The sequence below is a fragment of the Lissotriton vulgaris genome, chromosome 2_1, assembly GCF_964263255.1.
Source record: "Lissotriton vulgaris chromosome 2_1, aLisVul1.2, whole genome shotgun sequence".
Lineage (NCBI taxonomy): Eukaryota > Metazoa > Chordata > Amphibia > Caudata > Salamandridae > Lissotriton > Lissotriton vulgaris.
The window spans coordinates 956,447,199-956,468,231 of NC_141687.1; the positions used below are offsets into that span (position 1 = coordinate 956,447,199).

Genomic DNA, 21,033 nt, shown 5'->3' on the forward strand with positions numbered 1-21,033 from the left:
CCTCTGTGAGATCTACTGTTGCCAAGTCGCCTTTTCATTAATGGAATGACATCCTGTAGTGTTAGAAAACACAAAAAGTAACTGTGGGTCTTAGACAAAGAGAAGGGTATGTGTGTGTGGGGATGGCTAAGTGTACGCTTCCAACTTAGAGCAAAAACCGGACATTTATCCCATGTGAAAAGTGTCCATCAGTTACTTTTCCTGTGCCGCCCAATTCATCATTGGGCGGCACAGAGTGGGGAAACATGTAAGGGCCTTGCCTCACAGAAAAGTGTTGCAGCATTGCTTGTCCCACAAGTAACTCCCTTTTGGTACTGGAGAACTAGGCAGCTATGCCTGCCAAACATATGAGTTGTGTTCAAGGTTGCTACTTTGCTGAGACACTCGAGAAGTATTACTGAAAATGGAAGTTGTCTGCCACATATGGGATAAACTGAGGATTAAAGCATACAATTACCTTGTCCACAGCATATGTATGGCTGTTTAATAAAGAAAGCTTCCATGTCGCTGAGCAGTCTGAAATACGTGATCACAAGCAACAGAGCCATTTTTTCAGCTCAGATTTTTCAGGTGCACTTTATGTATAAGCTACAAACTTGAATCCATGAGATTGGGTAAAACTAGGTTTGGCTCCAAAGCTATATACAGCTTGCCTAAGCATTGTTATGATCCCAGGTAGAAAATTGATGAGCTGCAAAAAACAACAACTCTGGGCTTCGCTACGTCTGTACTTAGAAATTCCTGTCAGCTGATTTGCACAGGCATGTATCTGAGTAAAGCGTTTGACAAACTCAGTAAGCAGTGCACACGATAAGAGCAGCAAACATAGGGTGAAACTATTGCCCTGACACCAAGAAAAAAATATTTTCATGCAAGTGTATGTCAAGGTTACAGATGTAATACTAAAGTCTCAAGTAATCTGGGATAGCTAATAAACTAGTCTAATCTGCAATAGCTAGTGAGCTAGCCTCAAACTACGCACAAGCTAGAACATCAAGTGCAATGATGTTGGTTGCCGGTGAAGATTCTGCTCTTCATTAGGAGCACCAGGTGGACTAGGCTCTTTTAGTCTAAGGTGTGTTACAGAACTCAAGAGCCCAGGCCGGCAATATGAAAGAAGTTAATTACCAGTTATGCAGTGTTGATTGGCTGGGTTCCAATAGTAGGTCCTTTTTTTAAAAGGATATAGATAGGCTACTATTGACATGGCTTAAGGCCATTATAGCCTATGAAGCTTTTAAAGCACTGCTTGAATATTTTACTGTGGGACTCCCATCTCGACGATGGAGAATGATTCAGGGATGGTAATCTATGAAAGATACCCCAATACTTGATCAATACAAATACTTTAATCATTCCTAGTTGTCCAGCTGGGAGTCCTAGATTAACAATTACCTACCAACACAAATCCCCTTAGAAAGAGTTTAAACCATGCCATTTTGGTAGGAAAGGAGGAAAGTGAGTTGAGAGTGGCTCAAATTTCTATTCCACCTAGGGGCTTAGATGCTTTAGATTGCTATAGAACTAGTGTGAGAGGATACAATAACTAAGCCTCTGTTCCAGAAGAGGAAGAAGCACAAGGGAATCTATGTAAAATACTAACGCTGTAGAACTGTAATTACTTTTTTTTACCAGCTGAAGAGGCCAGAGTACAAGAGCAGCAGCAACAGCAACCAGCCTTGATATGTACCGTTATGAGAGCATGAGTCATCTTTGTGGAAGACCAACGGCCATGAACTTTTTCGACCGAGTGACTGAAGGACTTGGTACAGTCAACATACAATTTTAAGAATCTAAGGATGTCCGACTGGCTATTGCCACTATGTAATAATGAAAAAAAAACTGCTTCTCGGCCATCTAAGGCTAAAGCAAAGACTATACCTTTCAGCACAGGTTGAAAAGCCGACGGTTAACTACATGTGCTGAGGCACATGTGTAACAGCACAGCCATATATAAAAAGGAAATGTTGTTTAAAGACATGGTCTCCTCAAAGTTTATTTATAAAAATAAAAGTTCCAACTTTTGCTTTTTGGTGCACTGTGCAAAAAGCTGGCTAAATATTGAAATCTTGAAGCCTTGTTTTACAGGCAGAGTGTTTATTGGATAGGATTGGGAGGTGCTCAGATCTATTGCAATGAAAACCCTATAGGACTGCTTTTAGTTTACCTTATAAAGACAAAACCTATAGGATTGTTTTTGGTTTACCTTTTAAGCCTAGCCAAGCACACGTATACTGGAATGTGGCTTGGTAAGACAATCACTTCAGGTAAAAGTAACCTTTGCATTCACGCCAATAGCCCGATGTATGTAAATGTAAATGTAAATGTAAAATGTATAGGCATTTATATAGCGCACTGCTTACCCGGAGGGTCCCAAGGCGCTTCGACCGCTGCGAAACCCTTCCTGGCTTCCCTGAGAGATGGTCCCTTAATGGGTATCTCCATGGTGAGACCAGGCATCCCCGGCGGTCTGGTGGGGCCGTTAGTGAAGATGAGGCAAGCTAATGCCCAGAGTTGCCGAGTGTGATTGCTGATCAGAGTGGGCACCGAGGCGAGAGAATTATCGAGTCCGCTGACCCTGGTCCAGAAACCTGCCGCGCCGGGAATCGAACCCTGGCCGTCCTCTGCTCTCGGGTCTGCCGCCTCTAACCAGTGAGCCACACTACCTCACATGTATGCAGGAGACTCTAGATTTCTGATGCCAGAAATGGCTTTATTTCAAGACTCTCACGTCTATAATTGTCTCTGCATCCATATATATTTTTTTTTACGCATTAGGGAAAATTCTTTCCCACTATTTTTTCCCACTGCTCAGCTTCAAAATGTTAGCATGTATGTCTGAACTTTTACCATCTCAAAAACGCCCGACAGGCAGGGGAAAAACGTTTTGAATGTAATTTCCCATGAGGGCACCATACAACAGAAAAGGAGGATAACCACATTTCATGGTGCACTTGAAGCCTTGCCGATAAATGCTAACTGGGCCTTGAGGATCGACTATAGATAGTAAAAAAAAAACAACAAAAAAACTAAAACTGGCATTCAACGCAATGAAGTGCCATTTGCAAACAAACCCACTCTCACAGCATAGTAGGCACAAGATAATTAGACTCGGTTTTCATTTAGAACAACCTCAGGAATTCAGAGGAAAGTGAATGACTTTCGAAAATAAAGGCTGTTAAATTTAGACCGCTGCCCGTTTTCGAATCGAGAAACCAACCCCACTGAGGTGTCTGTGACCAATGGTTTGGGATCACAACTTTAGTCACAAACCAATGATGCATCTCTTTTCAAAACGGCTGATGGGAGGGCGTGCTCGTTTCACACACTCCTATTTGTGATTCAGAAAGGGGCACAAAAAAGGTATTTGTACATCGTGGTTGTGAATCCTCAGATTTTGTGAATCAGAGGGCTTGCGAAGAAAAAACAGCTTTGTACATCGAACATCTAGTTACTTTGATCAGTGTAGAAGCACAGAACAATGTGGAAACTAGCTATGCAGGCTAAAGAGGACACTACAAAGGCAGAGAAATACTGATAACGGAATGTTCAAAACATTCAGTCAAATAATTGTGTTTCATTTCTGCAACAAAACAATAAGTGGGAAATGAACAAGGAAAAACTCAAATAAAATCTGCAAATTTATTGGAATTAAGATTTCTGCTCCTAGATTTTCATTCTGGATTAACCAGAAATCCAAAAAATACACATTTTGGAATGCTAAGAACTAACAAACCAGGCTGGACTACATGAACATGGTAGTATCAGTTGGAAACACCATGCCGAGTTATGCAAGTATTTACATTATTTGTAAAAATGAACTGCAGGGCGGTGGGACTCGATCAAAGTACGTGCAAGAAACCGGAAATAAAGCAGGATTGGCAGTTTAAAAAGTACACGTCTTCAATTTTGTTACTCACTGCAAATTTTTAACACATTTTTCAAAAAATAAATTCAAACAAAAGGATGGTATACTTTGAGCAGCTGGCGCATGTTTTCTTGGTCATTGAAGGTGGTCTGGCTGATGGAACGGTGTATCCAGTGAGGCACAGTGTGGAACAGAAGAGCTGGGTAGATCCTTTCCGCTGGTAAGCAGTCTGTCCTTTTTGAAGAACTTTCTTGCAGCCAGAGCAAGAAACTCTCACAGTTGGAGGTGGAATGGCAGGGACAGCAGGAAGAGATTTGTTCATGGAAGGCGAGACAACAGGTGGCTGCAAATTACTCGAAAGCTGAGGAGCTGCAAGACAAAAGGAATACATCAGGAACCAATGCACACTCGGAAAATTAAGATTACCTTTAGTGTTACCACGAGGCCACTTTTACAGATCAATCTGAGTATTCCTGGGTACTAGCGATAATACCACAAAAGCGTCTATACTACTATTTTTTAGTTTTGAATCCTGAACCGTGTATGCAAGGATACACCATACTCTGAAAGTCCCCTTCCCGGTGTGTATACATTACAAACTCACCAGTCCTCTTCAATTTAATAAGAAGCCAGTGCATGTTTGAGAGATGGCTGAGAGGTCGACATAAGCACGTTGGTAATAGGAAAGAGCGTGCAGACTAAGATTAAACGAGAACCCACCAAAATAACTATCCTACTTACACAGCCTTACTATTTTCCACTAGACATGCAGTGAAATTGCAAAGTAAAATGTCACATCTAGCAGCTTTACCAAATAGATTTCGAAGAAGTGTCTGTTGAAAGAGCAGCGTCTTCAGAATGCATGTGTGGCGTCCCCATAGCCACCCAACATGTGTATATGACAAGATATTCCTGGAAAATCCCACAGCTACAACCTTAGCCCGGGTCAGGCATGACGGACAAAGTGAAGGTTGTGCTCCAAGCACAGTGTAGCAATGAGTGAGGCACAATATCAACCATCCGGCAATGGAGGGGGAAAGCAGCCCCCATGCAGATATATTTTTCTACCAAGGTCACATATAAATGGTCGGACAATGCAAATCCTTTGCTCTGTCTAAATAACAGGGCAACAAGTGCATAACGACAAAAATATGCTCAAAGTTCTCAACAGAAATAGTTTAAGGCAGTGGAAAGACATTAGGGGTTCAGGGATGATATTAGTTCATATTAAACTCAAAAAAATACGTTCAAAGGAAGCGTGACTCTGGAAAACCACTGTTTATATGGACCAGTTAAGTACTCTTAACCAGCCAGAGTTTGTGCCCCTTTAAGATGCTGTGACCAAAAAGTAGGCAGTGTTCCAAACCCGAGATTTCAAGGCACAAGATGCCACTGGTCAAACATATTGCTTGGGCCAAACAGGGGTCACAGAGGACAGCGGGATGTATTAGAGGGAACAGAGGCTTTAGGCGCCTCACGTCTCGACAGCACTGGAGAAGGATTCTGCAGGTTTCTTATGGTAGGCAACTATGGGTTCAGGGTAGGACTTACTGTTTACCCACCTGCACCATTACATCTACTGAGACGTTTGGAGGCTGATGCTGTTCACTAATGCTCAGAATTAAATAGCAGCAATGAAAACCTCCTGCCGATGCAAATTAAGAAAGGTCAATACCTTCGTTATGGAGAAATGTGGCGTTCTTACTTCTTCCATGGACAAAGGGTCCCTATATAGGAGAGGTGGACATGATCCCTTGTGCTGTGGTTGAAGTAGGTCAAAATACTGAATCTAGTCAAACCTGACTGAAGCAACTTTGTATTTTCCCTTAGCCTCTCAAGTACCCTCGGAATGACGGCATTTGGATAGAAAACAAGCATTTACAATGCAATAGGTCTCGCAGCATTAAAGTTTGAGTTATTGGCATTGTGTATGACAATGCGTTGCATAATTTTTTTCGAAAACTCTGAATTAGTGTATAAAGATTTGCAAACTGTCAGATGTTGCTTAATAATAAGGAGAGTTGAATAATTAGGATATGCTATCTTTTGCTATCCTGTGTTTTTTTTTGTTATGCTATGCTGTGTTTTGTTATGCTATGCTGTGTTTTGTTATGCTATGCTATGTTTTGTGATGCTATGCTGGTGAGGGTGAGTGAGGGTGAGTGAGGGTGAGTGAGTTAGGGTGAGTGAGTGAGGGTGAGTGGGTGAGGGTGAGTGGGTGAGGGTGAGTGGGTGAGGGTGAGTGGGTGAGTGAGTGAGGGTGAGTGGGTGAGGGTGAGTGGGTGAGGGTGAGTGGGTGAGGGTGAGTGGGTGAGGGTGAGTGGGTGAGGGTGAGTGGGTGAGGGTGAGAGACGGTGTGTGAGGGTGAGAGACGGTGTGTGAGGGTGAGAGACGGTGTGTGAGGGTGAGAGACGGTGTGTGAGGGTGAGAGGGTGTGTGAGGGTGAGAGGGTGTGTGAGGGTGAGAGGGTGTGTGAGGGTGAGAGGGTGTGTGAGGGTGAGAGGGTGAGAGGGTGTGTGAGGGTGAGAGGGGGTGTGAGGGAGGGTGAGAGGGGGTGTGAGGGAGGGTGAGGGGGTGTGAGGGTGTGGGGGGCGAGGGGGCGCGGGGGGGTGTGAGTGTGAGGGGGTGTGTGAGGGTGAGGGAGGGGGTGGGCGTGTGAGGGTGTAAGGGTGAGTGAGGGTGTGTGAGTTCGAGAGGGAGTGAGGGTGTGTGAAGGTGAGGGTGTTTGAGGGTGAGGGTGACGGGGTGTGAGGGTGATGTGGTGTGAGGGAAAGGGGGTTTGAGAGTAAGGGGGTTTGAGAGTAAGGAGGTGTGAGGGAGGGTGAGGGTGTGTGAGTGTTGGAGGTATGTGAGCGTGAGGGTGTAGCAGGGTGTAGCAGGAATAGCATTGCATGTGACTTACTGGCAGCTCTCTTGTGAGGTGTACAAAGACAGAAGGTAAAGAGTAATACACAGGAGCTGATTAATTGCACACACATCTCAGGAACTTTGACTCCCTCCCTCCGCAATTTTTCAGTACATAAAGTAGTCCATTTGTATGCGAAATTCGAACTATCGATGCTTTTGTACAGCGGGCCCTGTCTGGGACAGCCCTGCTCTGTTGCTATGGCTGCAGTGTGCTGCCAGGGGTGTTGGAGAGCTATTTGCTGCTAAGGTCGCTCCTTCCTCAGCATGGTTGCGGAGCCAATTCTTTCAGTTATGATGCACCTTCATAGCTGAAAGCCCAGTAATTACTCTTGCTTTAATCCTTCAGTGTTTCCTCTAAAAAAACAAGTAAGTGTTGCAGGACAGACTGGAGGCCTTGGAGGCTTAGTCCTGGACGTGATAGAAAATTGTGGGCGAACAGTGTCATCGCCTGCGTGAAGGGGTCGGTTATAAAGGGAAACCCCTGCCTGCCTGGTCTAAACTTGGGCTGCGCTGAACGTGTGGCACTCACGCTGCGAGAGTTGTTTCTGCAGCTGTAATGGGAAATCATTGAATGACCTCTCGGAACACATGCCCCGAACGGAACCCGCTGCCCCCTCTGGAGAGGAGGACCCCTCCTGGCGCCAGTGCTGTACGGGTAAGTGTGCAGCTACCCCTTGGTTGGACTAGTGCACTGCCCCTGGTGTTCATGCCCACATCCCGGAGGTACCACAGCACAACAGCTGGATGGGCTCGTGTGAGCAGGACTGCGTCAGGCAGCACGTTGTGGAGTGGGAGGCGTGGCTGCTCGAGGAAGCTGAGTGTCCCAGTGCACTACCACTGATGTGTATTACCACCTCCCGGAGGCGCCACAGCACCAGAGCTGGTCCTTGCCTGGGCACAGGGGGCCAGTGTCGGAAGCATTGCCTCGTGCAGCACGGTTTGCACAGAGACACGTTGGTTGTCAGGGCAGGACTGCAGTCCATGTGCCTCCCTGTGAGCAGAAACCGAAGTGCACTCACTAGGGCTGTAAGAGATAGGACCTGTATGCAGCAGGAGGACAGAGAAGTCCGCACTGCACGCGCTGTGTTTGCCAGAAAAAAAGAAAGAGCTGGATGAAACACGGGTACAATGCGCTACGGCCCTGGCACTGCGCTGTCTCGGAGACTTCGCGCACTGGCGCTGCCTCTGTACCTTCATGCAGTGGGGTTATCTCGGCACCATTATGCTCTGTGCCTTATGTACTGAGACTGGCCTCGGTGCCCTCCAGCACTAACTAGCTCTGGCCAAATACTCCAATGCATCCTCGGTGCCCGTGTGCCTGCGCTGCCTCGGAGCCCTCATACACTGAGTCTGCCCCGGTGCCCCCGTGAACTTGCCCTTGTGCCCTAGCGTTGCCTCAAAACATATACTATGTTGCCTTGGTGCCCCCAAATACTTCTGAAGCCTCGGTGCTCACGCGCACCATTGTCTCCTCAGTGCCCTTGTGCACCGGGCATTCCTAGGTGGCCGCACGCACTGGGGGCTGCCCTCACGCCCCGGCTTCTAGATTAGCGCAGGCACAGCACCCCGGCCGCAGCTCGCATTACTGTCTCTAAACCTATTAATGCACAGACGTGTAAGACGCGTATTGTTATTTACCGCATGCGGAGCCGGCGACTCTTAATGCTGGGTTGCAGTGTGTCTGGCCTTTGCTTTCTTTCAATACAGCAGCCTTTTCCGCAAACGCAACGTGCCAAAAGCGGTCCCTCAGTCCCAATACTGTCATCAAATGTGACGCATAATCTGCCTTTTCTAACAGCATAATTTAGCCTCTTGGGAGGCGGGAGGCGCTGTTAACAAGGGAGCGAGAATAGAAAAGATGCTTGGGCAGCCGACAGAGTAGGCTCATGGACCGGGGGTATTGAGGGCATGCAGGGAGGTGGGCAGCGCGCAGGCACAAGATGGGATAGGCCGGTGGGACGAGTGGGAAGGTAGTCAGTCCTCCGCTCTTGAAGTGACTGGTGGTTGGGTAGTAACTCGCACGAGAGGAAGGAGACACTGGTGTCCCTGGAAAGCGGTGCAAGGCCCAGTCTAAATTCCCTCACAGAGCGAGTTAGTGGCTCGAACCCGCACATAAGGAGAGGATGAAGCGAGCAGCTGGTGTCCCTTGTGCACCGTTAGATACCCAGTCTTCATGCCCTCGCCCTTAGGATGGATAGTATGTTAGGGAGCAAGGTAGTGCTTTGTGGGAGAGGATGGCGCTGGGGGGCCGGGCCTGATGCGGGGGTCGCACAGGGCGGGCATCCCACAGGGGCAGGAGCCCGTCTGCGAGAGTCTCTTGGTAGCACAGCACAGTTCTGCCCGAGGGAAGGGAGCGGGGCAGGCAGGAGGGGGGGGGGGGGGGGGGGGGGGGGGGGGGGCAGGCACTTGTTAACGGAAAGTGCAGCAATAGCTGAGTTGGGTGCCCAAGGGTAAGAAGGAAGGGATCTAATTACAAAGTTGGGGGGAGGGGCGGGGGTGTTGTTAGCCTGATCAGCATCTTGTGATCCTGGGCAGATTTATAAATGTCATCGAAGTACCAGAAAATGGATATGGTCCTGGCGTGCGCTATGGGTGCTGCGGTAAAGAGCATCAACGCTGGAGTCGCATTATGGGTACGAGGTCAAAGGGCCCTTGGTTCGGCAGCCGAAGAAAAGGCCACAAGGAGTCTAATTACAAAGGAGGGGGGAGGGGGTGTTTCTCAGCCAGACGTTCACGGCGCTGCCTGCACGACCCGCTGCCAGCTCTGGGGGTTTTGAGCCGTAGTGAAGGCTGGGACTCGGTGAGGACAGTGAGTGCCCCCTTTGCCCGGGCCCCAGAGTGCCCCGCCGCTTCGGAGTGATATGCGGAGGGCCCTCGGGGCGTGGGCATTAGGGGCAACTGAGCACCTGGGGGTGGCAGAGACACCTGCGAGCTTAGAGGTGGACAGGGACGCAGCGATGCTCGGGATGGCAGGCATAGCAAGGAGACCCGGGGGGCAGTTGGAGGCTGCCGGGTTGGTGGGTTGCGTAGCGGTGTGGTTTATGTGGCCACTTGTTGGTCTGCGGGTGAAAGCATTTGGGTTCCCGAGGGCGGGGAATGCGGGCGAGGGTCGTGGACCAGTTCCCCTAAGGATTGCTTTTTGGGTACACCCGTATGGTGTATAGCTGTAGTTTAAGGCACAAAGTGGGTGGCAATTGTCTCCTGGACTTATCACACAATTGTAGACGTACTATTACCTCGGTAGACCGGAGATGCATGCCAGGATTGAGACGCTGTCGGGTAATTGCGGAGCTGCACAATTGTGCTCCACAACTGGCTTCGCCCGCACTCAATAGTTTAAATCTTACGCCTGAGGGTGGCTGGCTCCAGTTTAACACTTCCTCTACACCCACATCTTCCTCGTCTTCGTCGTTCTCGTCCTCTTCTTCCTCCTCATTTTCGTCTGGAGGGGTAGGGGTTGTGATCCTCGTTACCCTAGGGCGGCTTGTGATTGTAGAGGCGGCTGTTGGACCGGGCCGGGTTTGAACTACAGACATGCTTGAAGATGAGCGAAACTGAAACCTGGTGCGGGGGATGGACTTCCGTCTTCAGAAGCCCGCGCACGCGGAGTACCTGACCAGAGGACCAGCGGTGACGCGATGCGGTGAGTGGGGTTAGTTGGGGGGACACTAGTCAGCACTTTCAATACCAAGTCGAACTGTGTCCAGAAAATTATCAAACGACATTGGCGTATTCTGAATAGTGGAAAGGACAAAATTGAGTTCCCATTGTTTGCTTTTAAACGTTCCAAGAATTTAAGGGACCGTTTGATACACACTTGTCCTAAAGTCACACCTAGGAGAGAGTTAGGTACCCTGTGGGACCTACCTCCCGTGATGGGCCACTATCCCTGTGGAGGTTGTTCAGTCTGCCCCCTAACATCCAAAATTACCAGTGTGGAGATTGGTACAGACCGGCCTTGGGAACTGCGACAGTTTTCCAATTGTAACAGCACCAACCTGATCTACCTCCTCACATGCACGTGCAATGAACGATATGTGGGAATGACCACAAGAAAGGTGCGTGTGAGGATGCAAGAACATAAAAGCACGTTCCGGTGCAAAAAGGACATTTCGAAACTCACCAAACACTTTATAACACACAATCATGGTGAAACAGACTTCAAGTGGCATGTCCTAGAAAAACCGTTCATCCCACCACATGTGAGTGATGTGTCAATTTCTTTTTCAGAAAGAACAAAAGTGGGCTTTTAAATTGGGCACTGACAGACAAGGACTGAATGACGACATACCTTGGTTCAGTCTAGCTTGAACACACATGTAGTGAGCTTATTTTGCTAACAACCTCCCCCCCTTTTTTTAGGGGTTGGTGACTAACCCTATATAAATAGCCGGCATGAGGGTACCCACACATAGACCTACGTAGTTGTGAACTACCATCGCTAGTAACATCACGTCATTTGGTAGTTCTTTGCACTATTTTGTGAGACTACGCAATGTAGCCGATCCGTTATTTTGGACTTATACATGGGGACTCAGCTTATTCCTCCAGTCCCCCTCTACCCACATTATTGGTATTTAGTCCAAAGGATCTTCTTATCTAACTCAGAACCGCCTTGCAATCGTTAAATGGTTGATCGCGCAATGAAGGGGCGGTGCCTTCACGGAGATTCTGATGCGAAAACGAATAGCATTTCTTCTCAGAGCGGAGGTTGAACTACTCAAGCTCCATGCGTGACATCACTTTGTAGTTCTGATGCGGAAACGAATAACAATTCTTCTCAGAGCGGAGGTTGAACTACTCAAGCTCCATGCGTGACATCACTTCGTAGTTCTTTACAGGACAGTCCCGCGAGTGTACGAGAGCGTTGTCCTGTATCCAGCCAACACGCTGTGCACGACGATACACAAACCGGACGCCCTCAGCGTCCATAATATTCTCCAACATCTATGTCCATGGGGAGATAAAGCTGATAACATTATATAATTAATTCCAGCCACTCGGTTTAGCCCCTCCCCCGGAGTCTCTAATTGGGAGAGCAAATGCAAACAGGGCTATTGAAATGGGAGTGACGAGGAGGTCTTGGTGCCTCCCCCTGACTCAGTCAGCGTCTCGAGACAACGACGGACAGGTAGGATCTTGCTCCTTAGTCTGTCAGTACTTACTGTATTGTGACGTTGAATGCTGAATGAGCAGTGAATCTGACTCTATGCAGGGTCTAGCCTGTTAATTGTCTCCGCGCACGGAGCCTTTCGCTTGGGTGCATAAATGGGGCTAGATCTTAAGCTCATAGCTTATGGTATAATGGAAGGGAGGTCTTGACTAGGAGCTATCTGTTATATGTTAGTTAAACTCCAAGTACAAATGACCTAGTGACCCCGTATTTTGTGAATTGTCAGAGTAGATAACAGTCTGGTCCCTCTGCTCACGATAATTACGGAGTCGGTTTTTGTCCTTGTAGAGCGGGGTCTCACATATCCTGAGCCAGGTCCAGGAAGAGGTGAGGTCCACTCCCCGGACACACTGGGTGAGTAATGAAGTTGCATAAAATGTATGAACAATGATTTTTCTGAGCAGACCAGTGTAGCTGAATGTGACTCATCTGTACGTTTGTCTCCAACAGACACTTTCTAGACACCAGGTGCCGAAGTGAGGAGTTTACAGATGAGGGAATACTATATCCTTTACTGTTGTGTTTCACGTGTGTGTTTTTTCATATAGTTTTTTCACACCTTTGTCCACTTACAAGCGGTAGCAACAATATAGAACAGAGACCCTGACGAAAGCCTGGGGCATCTCCCGGTGTGGCTGAAACATGTTGGTCTGTTCGCAGCTATTTGTGTGTACTGCGATGATTGTGCTAGACTGTTCTTGTTTTTAACTTGGAAGGGGCTGACGTTTATTAAAATAGGTTTTTGTCAAGTTCCCTATCCTTTTTTAACCACCACATATATTGTTTTTGCACTGCACATTCCCATCATATCAACACCATGTGGTTCAACTAGGTGATTGTGGGTGGCTACCCCGAACCGTCTATCAGGGTATGCTAGTGGTCTCAATGATCAAGAGACACAATACCCGATAAGGATTACCAGATGAGAATATTGATCCATACAAGACTTTGATGGGAATCCTCAACTAAGGGTGACTCACGATTGCTGGGGTTTCGCATTTTGGTGATATGGTCTGTCAGTTTTATGTTATTTTTCTTACGCACACCAGTTGGCCTAGGCAAAATATTGTAGAATCACTAGTGGATTTCTAGTGTAGACCCCTAAGTTTCTTGTGTATAGCTCTAGTTCTATTGGGGGATATTACTTAGGCAGGGTCTTTAAACATGCCTCTAGCCCTTTAATAGTGTATGTTTTTTGAATCTATGAAATATACCAACACTGGAGAACCACAGTTAGAGGTAAGTAACTTATTTCCTTCTCCATCATTGGATCTTTCATAAATTCACATGCTTGAATCCGAATAGATAGCAGTAATACTATAGGCATGTACGCTTACATATAAGGCATGTAGAAAAACATATGTAACCCATGTATGTTTTAAAGTGAAACAAATATATATCTATATATATATATGGGTAATGTTACTTAGCAAGTAGGCATCTGTTCTTGGCATGTGGAGCTGTAGATTCACATGCTGTGAATAGCTCGCCATCTAGAGTTGGGTACGGATGTTTACACTGTTTTTCTTCAAAGAAGTCGTTCCAGTCACGAGGTAGGTGACTCCTCCTTAAGATGATAGTGCGCATGAGCATTGACTCCATTGTTAGATTGTTTGCCGCAGAGGGTGAGAATGGATTAGTATTGAATAATAAAGATGTCCATGCGTGTGTATGTCAATTAAATAGAGAACTACAGCAGACACAGGCACACAATCATGTGAATCTACAGCTCTACATGCCAATAACAGATGTCTACTGGGTAAGTAACAATCCTTTCGAAGCATGTGAACTGTAGATCACATGCTGTGCATAGACTACATAACAGTATCCTCCCAAAGTGGTGGCTAACCTGTAGCTATTGGAGTTGTCTGAAATAGTGTCTTAAGTACTGCTTGACCAACATTGGCTTGTTGTCTTGCTAACACATCTACACAATAGTGTTAATTTGATGTGTGTGGTGTAGACCATGTTGCAGCTTTGCAAATGCCAACTATGGGAATGTTTCCAAATAAAAGCCATAGTGGCCCCTAGCTTGCAAGTAGAATGTGCCCAGTGGGATACAGTTCAGAGTTCTCTTTGCTTTCAAATAGCAGGTTTGAATGCTCTTAATTCACCTTGCATTACTGGATTTGGAAATAGTATTGCCCTTGTGTGGTGGCGCAAAAGCAACAGAGTTGCTTTGTTTTACGAAAAGATTTTGTTCTTTCAATGTAGTACAAGAGTGCTCTTCTAACATCTAAGGTGTGTAGAGCTTGTTCTGCCACTGCATCAGGTTGAGGGAAGAATACGGGTAATTCTACCGACTGATTTATGTGAAATGTAGATACTACCTTAAGTAAAAATGTAGGATTGGTACGAAAAACCACTGTCTCTGTGCAGTTGGAAAAATGGTTCTCGTATGGTTAATGCATGTAATTTAATCACTCTCCTTAATGAAGTGATAGCAATGAGGAAAGAGGATTTCCAGGAGAGGAACTGTGGTTCGCATTTGTGAATGGGCTCAAAAGGTGGGCCAACTAATCTTGTGAGGAATATGTTAAGATTCTACACTGGAGCAGGTCGATGTTTAGGTGGTATGACGTTTTTTAGTCCTTCCATTAAGGCTTTGATCACTGGTACTTCAAACAACAACAAATGCTGTCTATGTTGTAGCTATGCAGCTATTGCCGCTAGGTGTAGTTTGATGGAGGTGTAAGCCAATGCTGACTGTTGCAAGCTTAAAAGATAGCAGATGATGTTTTGTATGGAAGCATCAAGATTGTTACCACAATAAACAACAAATCGCTTCCACCTAGCTGCTTAGCAGGCCCTTGTAGTCAGTCTTCTAGTCTCCTTAATGATAGTCATACATTCTGGTGGAAGGTTGAAGTATCTAAACTAAGACTTCAGGGGCCAGATCACCAGGTTCAGCTGTTTGGAATCTGGGTATCTGATTTCTCCATGGATGTGTGAGGAAACTGGAGGTTAAATGCAGGTTTTGATACAGACCCAGAGATAGCTCCAAGGTTGACATGCCCATGTGGGAGCTACTAGGATTAGTGTGAGACGTTTGCCTGAGCTTGTGAACCACTAATGAAATGAGTGGGAGAGGCGGAAAAGCGTAGGCAAATATCCCTGACCAGTTCATCCACAGAGCATTGCCTTTGGACAACGGATGTGGATACCTGAAGGCTAAGCGTTGGCATGTTGCGTTTGTGTGTTGCGAAAAGGTCTATGTGAGGGACTCCCCAGGCTTGAAAGTATGGGTGGAGAACTGGAGGGTGAAGTTCCCACTCGTGTATCTGATAGCTTTGCCTGCTGAGGAGTTCGGCAATCTGATTGTTGACTCCTGGGAGATGTTCTGCTAGGAGATAAATGTTGGGGTATATAGCCCACCTCAAGATGTCGTGGGCTAAGTGGGACAGTTGGAGAGAGTTTGTTCCCCCTGCTTCTGTATGTAATACATAGCGGTCATGTTGTCGGTTCGGACTAGCACAGCTTTAACAGAGAGGTGATCTTGAAAGACTTTGAGCATTAGAAAGATTGCCATGAGTTCTAAATGTGTAGCAACCTTTGCTGTAGGCTCCTCCGCCCTTGGACTGTGTGTTGGTGAAAATTGTGTTATGTAAGGTGTAACCATACAGGCTTTGAGAACAATTTATGCTGGTCAATTCATCTTATCACCATTCTAATATGGCGCCAGCCCAAACAAGAACAGCATAATATCTTTCCGCCGGTCCCGTACACCCCGGAAATGACGTAATTTTGTATGGTGGACGTACGTGCTTGAGAACAGTGCTACTGCTCGAAGAGCCAGGTCTTAAGGAGTCTTCTGAAGGTGAGCAGGTCCTGGGTCTGCCGTAGGTGGGTAGGGAGGGTGTACAAGGTCTTGGCAGCGAGGTAGGAGAAGGATCTGCCACCGGTGGTCTTTTGTTGGATGCGGGGGACAGCGGCGAGGCTTGCGAAGCCGAGCTGGCGGGTGGGGGTGTAGAAGCGGAGTCTGTAGGTCAGGTAGGCTGGTCCAGCGTTGTGTAGCGCTTTGTGTGCGTGGGTGAGGACCTTGAAGGTGATCCTTTTGTCGACGGGGAGCCAGTGCAGGTCTTTCAGGTGGGGGGTGATGTGGCTGCGACGGGATACGTCAAGGATCAGTCGTGCGGAGGCGTTTTGGATGCATTGTAGTCTACGTAGGTGCTTGGCAGGGATTCCTGCATAGAGTGTGTTGCCGTAGTCAAGCCTGCTGCTGACGAGGGCCTGTGTAAGTTTTCCTGGTTTCAGGCGGGATCCACTTGTAGATCCTGCAGAGGGTGTTGTAGCAGGAGGAGGAGACGGCGTTGATCTGCTTTGACATGGAGAGGGAGGAGTCGAGGACAAATCCTAGGTTGCACGCGTGGACGGTCAGTGTAGGTGCTGTTCCCAGCATGGTTGCCCACCACGAATCGTCCCAGGCCGAGGGGGTGGGACCAAGGATGAAGACCTCCGTCTTGACCGAGTTCAGTTTCAGACGGCTGCTCCGCATCCAGTCGGCGACGAACTTCATTCCTTCTTGGACGTTTGTTTTGGCGGTGTGCGGGTCCTTGGTGAGGGAGAGGATGAGCTGGGTGTCGTCAGCGTAAGAGATGATGTTGAGGCCGTGCTAGCGGGCCACTTGTGCAAGGGGGGCCATGTAGAGGTTGAACAGCGTCGGGCTGAGGGATGATCCCTGGGGTACGCCGCAGATGTCGTCTGTGGGATCAGATTGGAAGGGTGGGAGGCAGACTCTCTGGGTTCTGCCGGAGAGGAAGGATGTGGTCCAGTCGAGGGCCTTCTCTAGGATCTCGGCTTCTTGGAGGCGTGTTTTTAGGGTCCGGTGGCAGACAATGTTGAAGGCGGCTGATAGGTCCAGGAGGATGAGGGCTGACGTTTCGCCGTTGTCAAGTTGGCGCCTGATGTAGTCTGTGGCGGCGAAGAGGGCTGTCTCCGTGCTGTGGTTTCGTCTGAACCCGGACTGGGAAGGGTCCAGGATGTTGTCTTCGAGGTGGCGGGCCAGTTGCGCATTAACGATTTTCTCGATGACCTTCGCCGGGAACGGGAGCAGGGAAATGGACCAGAAGTTCTTGAGGCCCTTGGGGTCCGCCTTGGGCTTATTGAGGAGGGCGTTTATTTTGGCGTGCTTCCAGCTGTCTGGGAATGTAGCTGTCTCGAAGGAGATGTTGATGACCTTCTGTAGTTGGGGTGCAATGGTTGTGTCGGCTTTGTTGAACACGTAGTGTGTGCATGGGTCTGATGGTGATCCTGAGTGGATGGAGTTCATGACCTTGCGTGTTTCTTCGTCGTTGACATTGGTCCAGGAGGTCAGGTGGTTGGCCCGAGTGGTGTTTGCGAGGGTGGAGTCTGGCGTGGTCAGGGTGGTTGGGATGTTGAAGCTGTTGTGAATGTCAGCGATCTTCTGGTGGAAGAAGGTTGCCTGAGCGTTGCACAGTTCTTGTGAGGGCAGGATGTCGTTGGTGTTTGGGTTGGAGAGTTCTTTTACGATGCTAAAGAGCTCTTTGCTGTTGTGTGCCTCGTTGTCCAGTCAGTCTTTGAAGTAGGATCTCTTGGCCAGTCTGATGAGGTGGTGGTGTCTACAAGTGGCGTCCTTGTGGGCTGCTTGACTGTCCGGTGTGCGTTCGTGGAGCCATTTCTTCTCCAGTTTCCGGCAGGCGCGTTTGGAGGTCTGGAGCTCGTTGGTGAACCAGTTGGCTTTCTTGCTTACGAGGTTGATGGGGGGTTTCCTGAGTGGTGCGAGGGTGTTGGCGCAGTAGTCGATCCACTGTCTGAAGTTGCAGGCGGCTGTGTCTGGGTCGGTGGAGACTGCTGGTGGGTTCTTGAAGGTGAAGTGGATGCAGCGGAGGTCGGTCCAGTGGAGTTCGGTTGTGTGGTCGAAGGCGACGTGGGTGTTTGTGGAGAAGATGGGGTCCAGCGTGTGACCGGCGGCGTGGGTGGGTGAGGTGACGAGCTGTCTGAGGCAGAGGTTTGCAAGGTTGTCGATCAGGGTGGCGGAGTTGGCATCGTTGCTGTTCTCGAAGTGGAAGTTCAGGTCCCTGAGAAGGATGTATTCCGTGGATGCGAGTGAGTGGGTGCTGGCGAGGTCGGCAATGGAGTCACTGAACAGCGCCCGAGGTCCCAGGGGTCTGTAGATGAGTGTTCCTCTGAGGGTGGTGTTGGGGTCGGTGTGGATTTGGAAGTGCAGGTGTTCGGCAGTCTTGAGGGTGTCGTCTGTGTGGGTGGAGATCTTGAGGGTAGACTTGTGGGCGATGGAAATTCCTCCTCCGAATCCGTTGGCGCGATTCCTGCGGGTAATCTTGTAGCTGTCTGGGATGGCTATGGCAATGTCGGGCACCGAGGAGTCGTTCTACCAGGTCTCGGTAAGAAGGCCACGTCAGGGGAGGCGGTGTTGAGCAGGTCCCAAAGCTAGACGGCGTGTCTGCGTGCGGAGCGGGTGTTGAGGAGTATGCAGCGGAGGTGGTTGGGTCTGGTCCTTGGCGGTTTGGTGGCTCTGTCGCAGGTGAAGCTGGAGAATGGTCTGTGGGTGCGTTTCGGGGTGGCCTGGAAGCAGCTGTGGTTTCGGCCGGCATTGAGCCCGCGGAGGGTGCTGGCGTCGTAGCGGAGTCTGGCGTTATGGCGTTCGCAGGGGCCAGGGGTTCTGGCGCTGGGCGCGGTCCAGTCGCAGACAGGCGCAGATGGGCTTGCCTCTGACACGACCACGCAGCGACCGCCATTTAAGGCAGAAGGGAGGGAGGAGCAGCTGGGAGGCGGAAGCGGGGCAGCGAATGGGTGTCCCGGGGGCGGGGCCGCAGGGGGGCAGCGGCGGGAGAGAGTACAGAAGGAAAAAGGGGGGGGTGAGGCGTGGGGACGCAAAGGTGGGAAAGCCCGAAGAAAATGAAAAAACAAGTAACAGTACAGTAAACACACCGAGGATTAAGGCACAATTAAACTGGCACAATACTTAACAGAAATGGCAAGGCTGCAGGGGACAGCTGACGGACGGCACAAACAGGGGAACACAGCAGGATCGAACTCCTGATGAGATCGGCAGCGAGGGGGAAGGCAGAGGCACACAGGTGGTGCTATGCGGCAGGAGGGGGCGGCCAGGCCTGCAAGCAGAACACTTTAGCACTTTGTATATATCTATATATCAGGAGAGGGACATCAGATGAGGCATAACTAAAGATTGCCCCAATAAAGGAACGAAGGGCCACTTGAATATCATATTTTACTTATCCCCTTTTTTAGATTGAGCCCCAGTTCGTATCAGAAATACACATTAAGAAATTCCCTCTCTAATACACCACAAGCCATAAGAAGAACACAGATGCTGCTTGGTTAGCGATAGGGCATATCAAGCCTGATAAGGACCAACAAAAGAAGGAGGTATGCAATTTTATATTATTACTCTCCATGATGCATGCTACGTTATAACGAGTTTCTCTTAGAGCCAAATAATAAGGATAACAAGTAGACTCATGCCTCTTATACTACGTACTGTTCTTTCTAAATATTTATCTGAGAGAGGACTTCTACAGCATCCCGTTGAGGAAATTATGGACAACATAACTAATAGTGGCGCTGCTTTCCACTAAGACTCCTAACAGACTGCAGGATACTATGATATGAGGTAACAATATGTGAATCTATTTTATAGTTGAAGCTAATCGGAGAGGGAGCCTCAGTATCACTAAACAATTGACAGTATGGCTCTCTTTACTGTTCACTAATTGCAGATATCAGAAAGATTCCCCTGTGAAGAGAAGCTTCGTATAGGCATCTATACAACTTATTGCCCATTGAGCACATTACTAAATCCAGAGAATACGATACAGATAGTGGTCACAGGTAATTGCCATTATTTCTATCAAAGATCACAACCACCAAATATTAGACATGGGGACTCAAGACCCCATAGTAAACGCTTGGCAGAACACAAGTGTCTTTGTTCGCTTTGCTTACTTATTTTCTAATTCTTTTTCTATATCTCTAAAACTACTGTGACAAATGCCCATTCTGTATAGATCCTTGACCACATTATGATGGTGTATTAAAGCATCTTGGGATCTTTGTCTCTACTTATTACTTTGGCTATGTTGAACATACAGTGTCTACCTACTATTTCTAAGGGAGATTGGTTAACATTTTCTACCATATGTGCACTGTTTGCAATAAAGGGCAAAGGAGTGTTTTTTACTTTTTTCCAACTTAACCCCTTACCACTCTATTTGTACCCTTTGTTCTAACTGATGACGAACACCACTAACCTTCTGTAATGGAGGTAAAAGTCTTCTTATGATAAATGTTTTTAAGTGGCATATTCACTTGTTTTGTAGATATGGTTTGGAGAAATGTAAGATATCTCCAAGGGCTCTTATAAAATAAGTTAAGACTGATCATCTTTCTCCTTTATCATTACAGAATATACTTTCTCCCCTCCTTCCACCAGTTATAAAGTAAAAAATAACAGGTCCTGAAGAAGATAGTTTCCAAATATTTATACCACTGAAACGTACGTCGACCAGATAAGAGTGTGACACCCCAGCTATCAGCACAGTAATCAAGGGTTGATTTTATCACCCGGTTTTTCCATCTGTGCATGTAATGTTGTCCTGGGGTGAAGAGTGTGAATGTATTGAGTGCAAGGGATATGTTTGCAGAGTTGAGAGAGGTGTGAGTATGCGTGGGGATGTGTTGAATTAAATTGATATTTCATTGTATGTGACCTTAAAAGTGCTGAAATTATTTGTATTTATGGTACAGCATTATTTGAAAGATGTCAGTCAAATTTTTGTAATTGAAAAGATATATACATTCAAAAAAATGTTTAATATGATGTGAAACACAAAGGGGGAGGGAAGGATTCAAAGGGAAGGGAGTAGCCCCTCTGAATGATGTGTAAGACCCACCTGTCCGATGTTATAGACTGCCAGTGGCGGAGATGACTGATTCTGCCACCAACTGAATGTCCATGATCTTGTAGGGCAAGATTAGGAGGGATTAGAGGATGCAGCTGCAGGGGATTTGGGGGTTGTGGCAGACCTCTGACTACTGGACACACAAGGTCTTTATGAACGCATCCTCATTCTGCAGAGTCAGGGAA

General features: G+C 47.7%; 1 protein-coding gene across 9 annotated transcripts in view; it reads right to left on the minus strand.

Moving 5' to 3' along the window:
- ZMYM4 (zinc finger MYM-type containing 4) overlaps positions 1 to 21,033 on the minus strand; it is a 1,284,131-nt gene that overhangs the window by 777,830 nt on the left and 485,268 nt on the right. For all 9 annotated transcript variants that reach the window (XM_086956525.1, XM_086956522.1, XM_086956517.1 and 6 more), the window contains one exon: positions 3,976 to 4,237. In XM_086956525.1, coding sequence (XP_086812651.1) covers positions 3,976 to 4,237 — 262 coding nt within the window. The remainder of the gene's footprint in view (positions 1 to 3,975; positions 4,238 to 21,033) is intronic.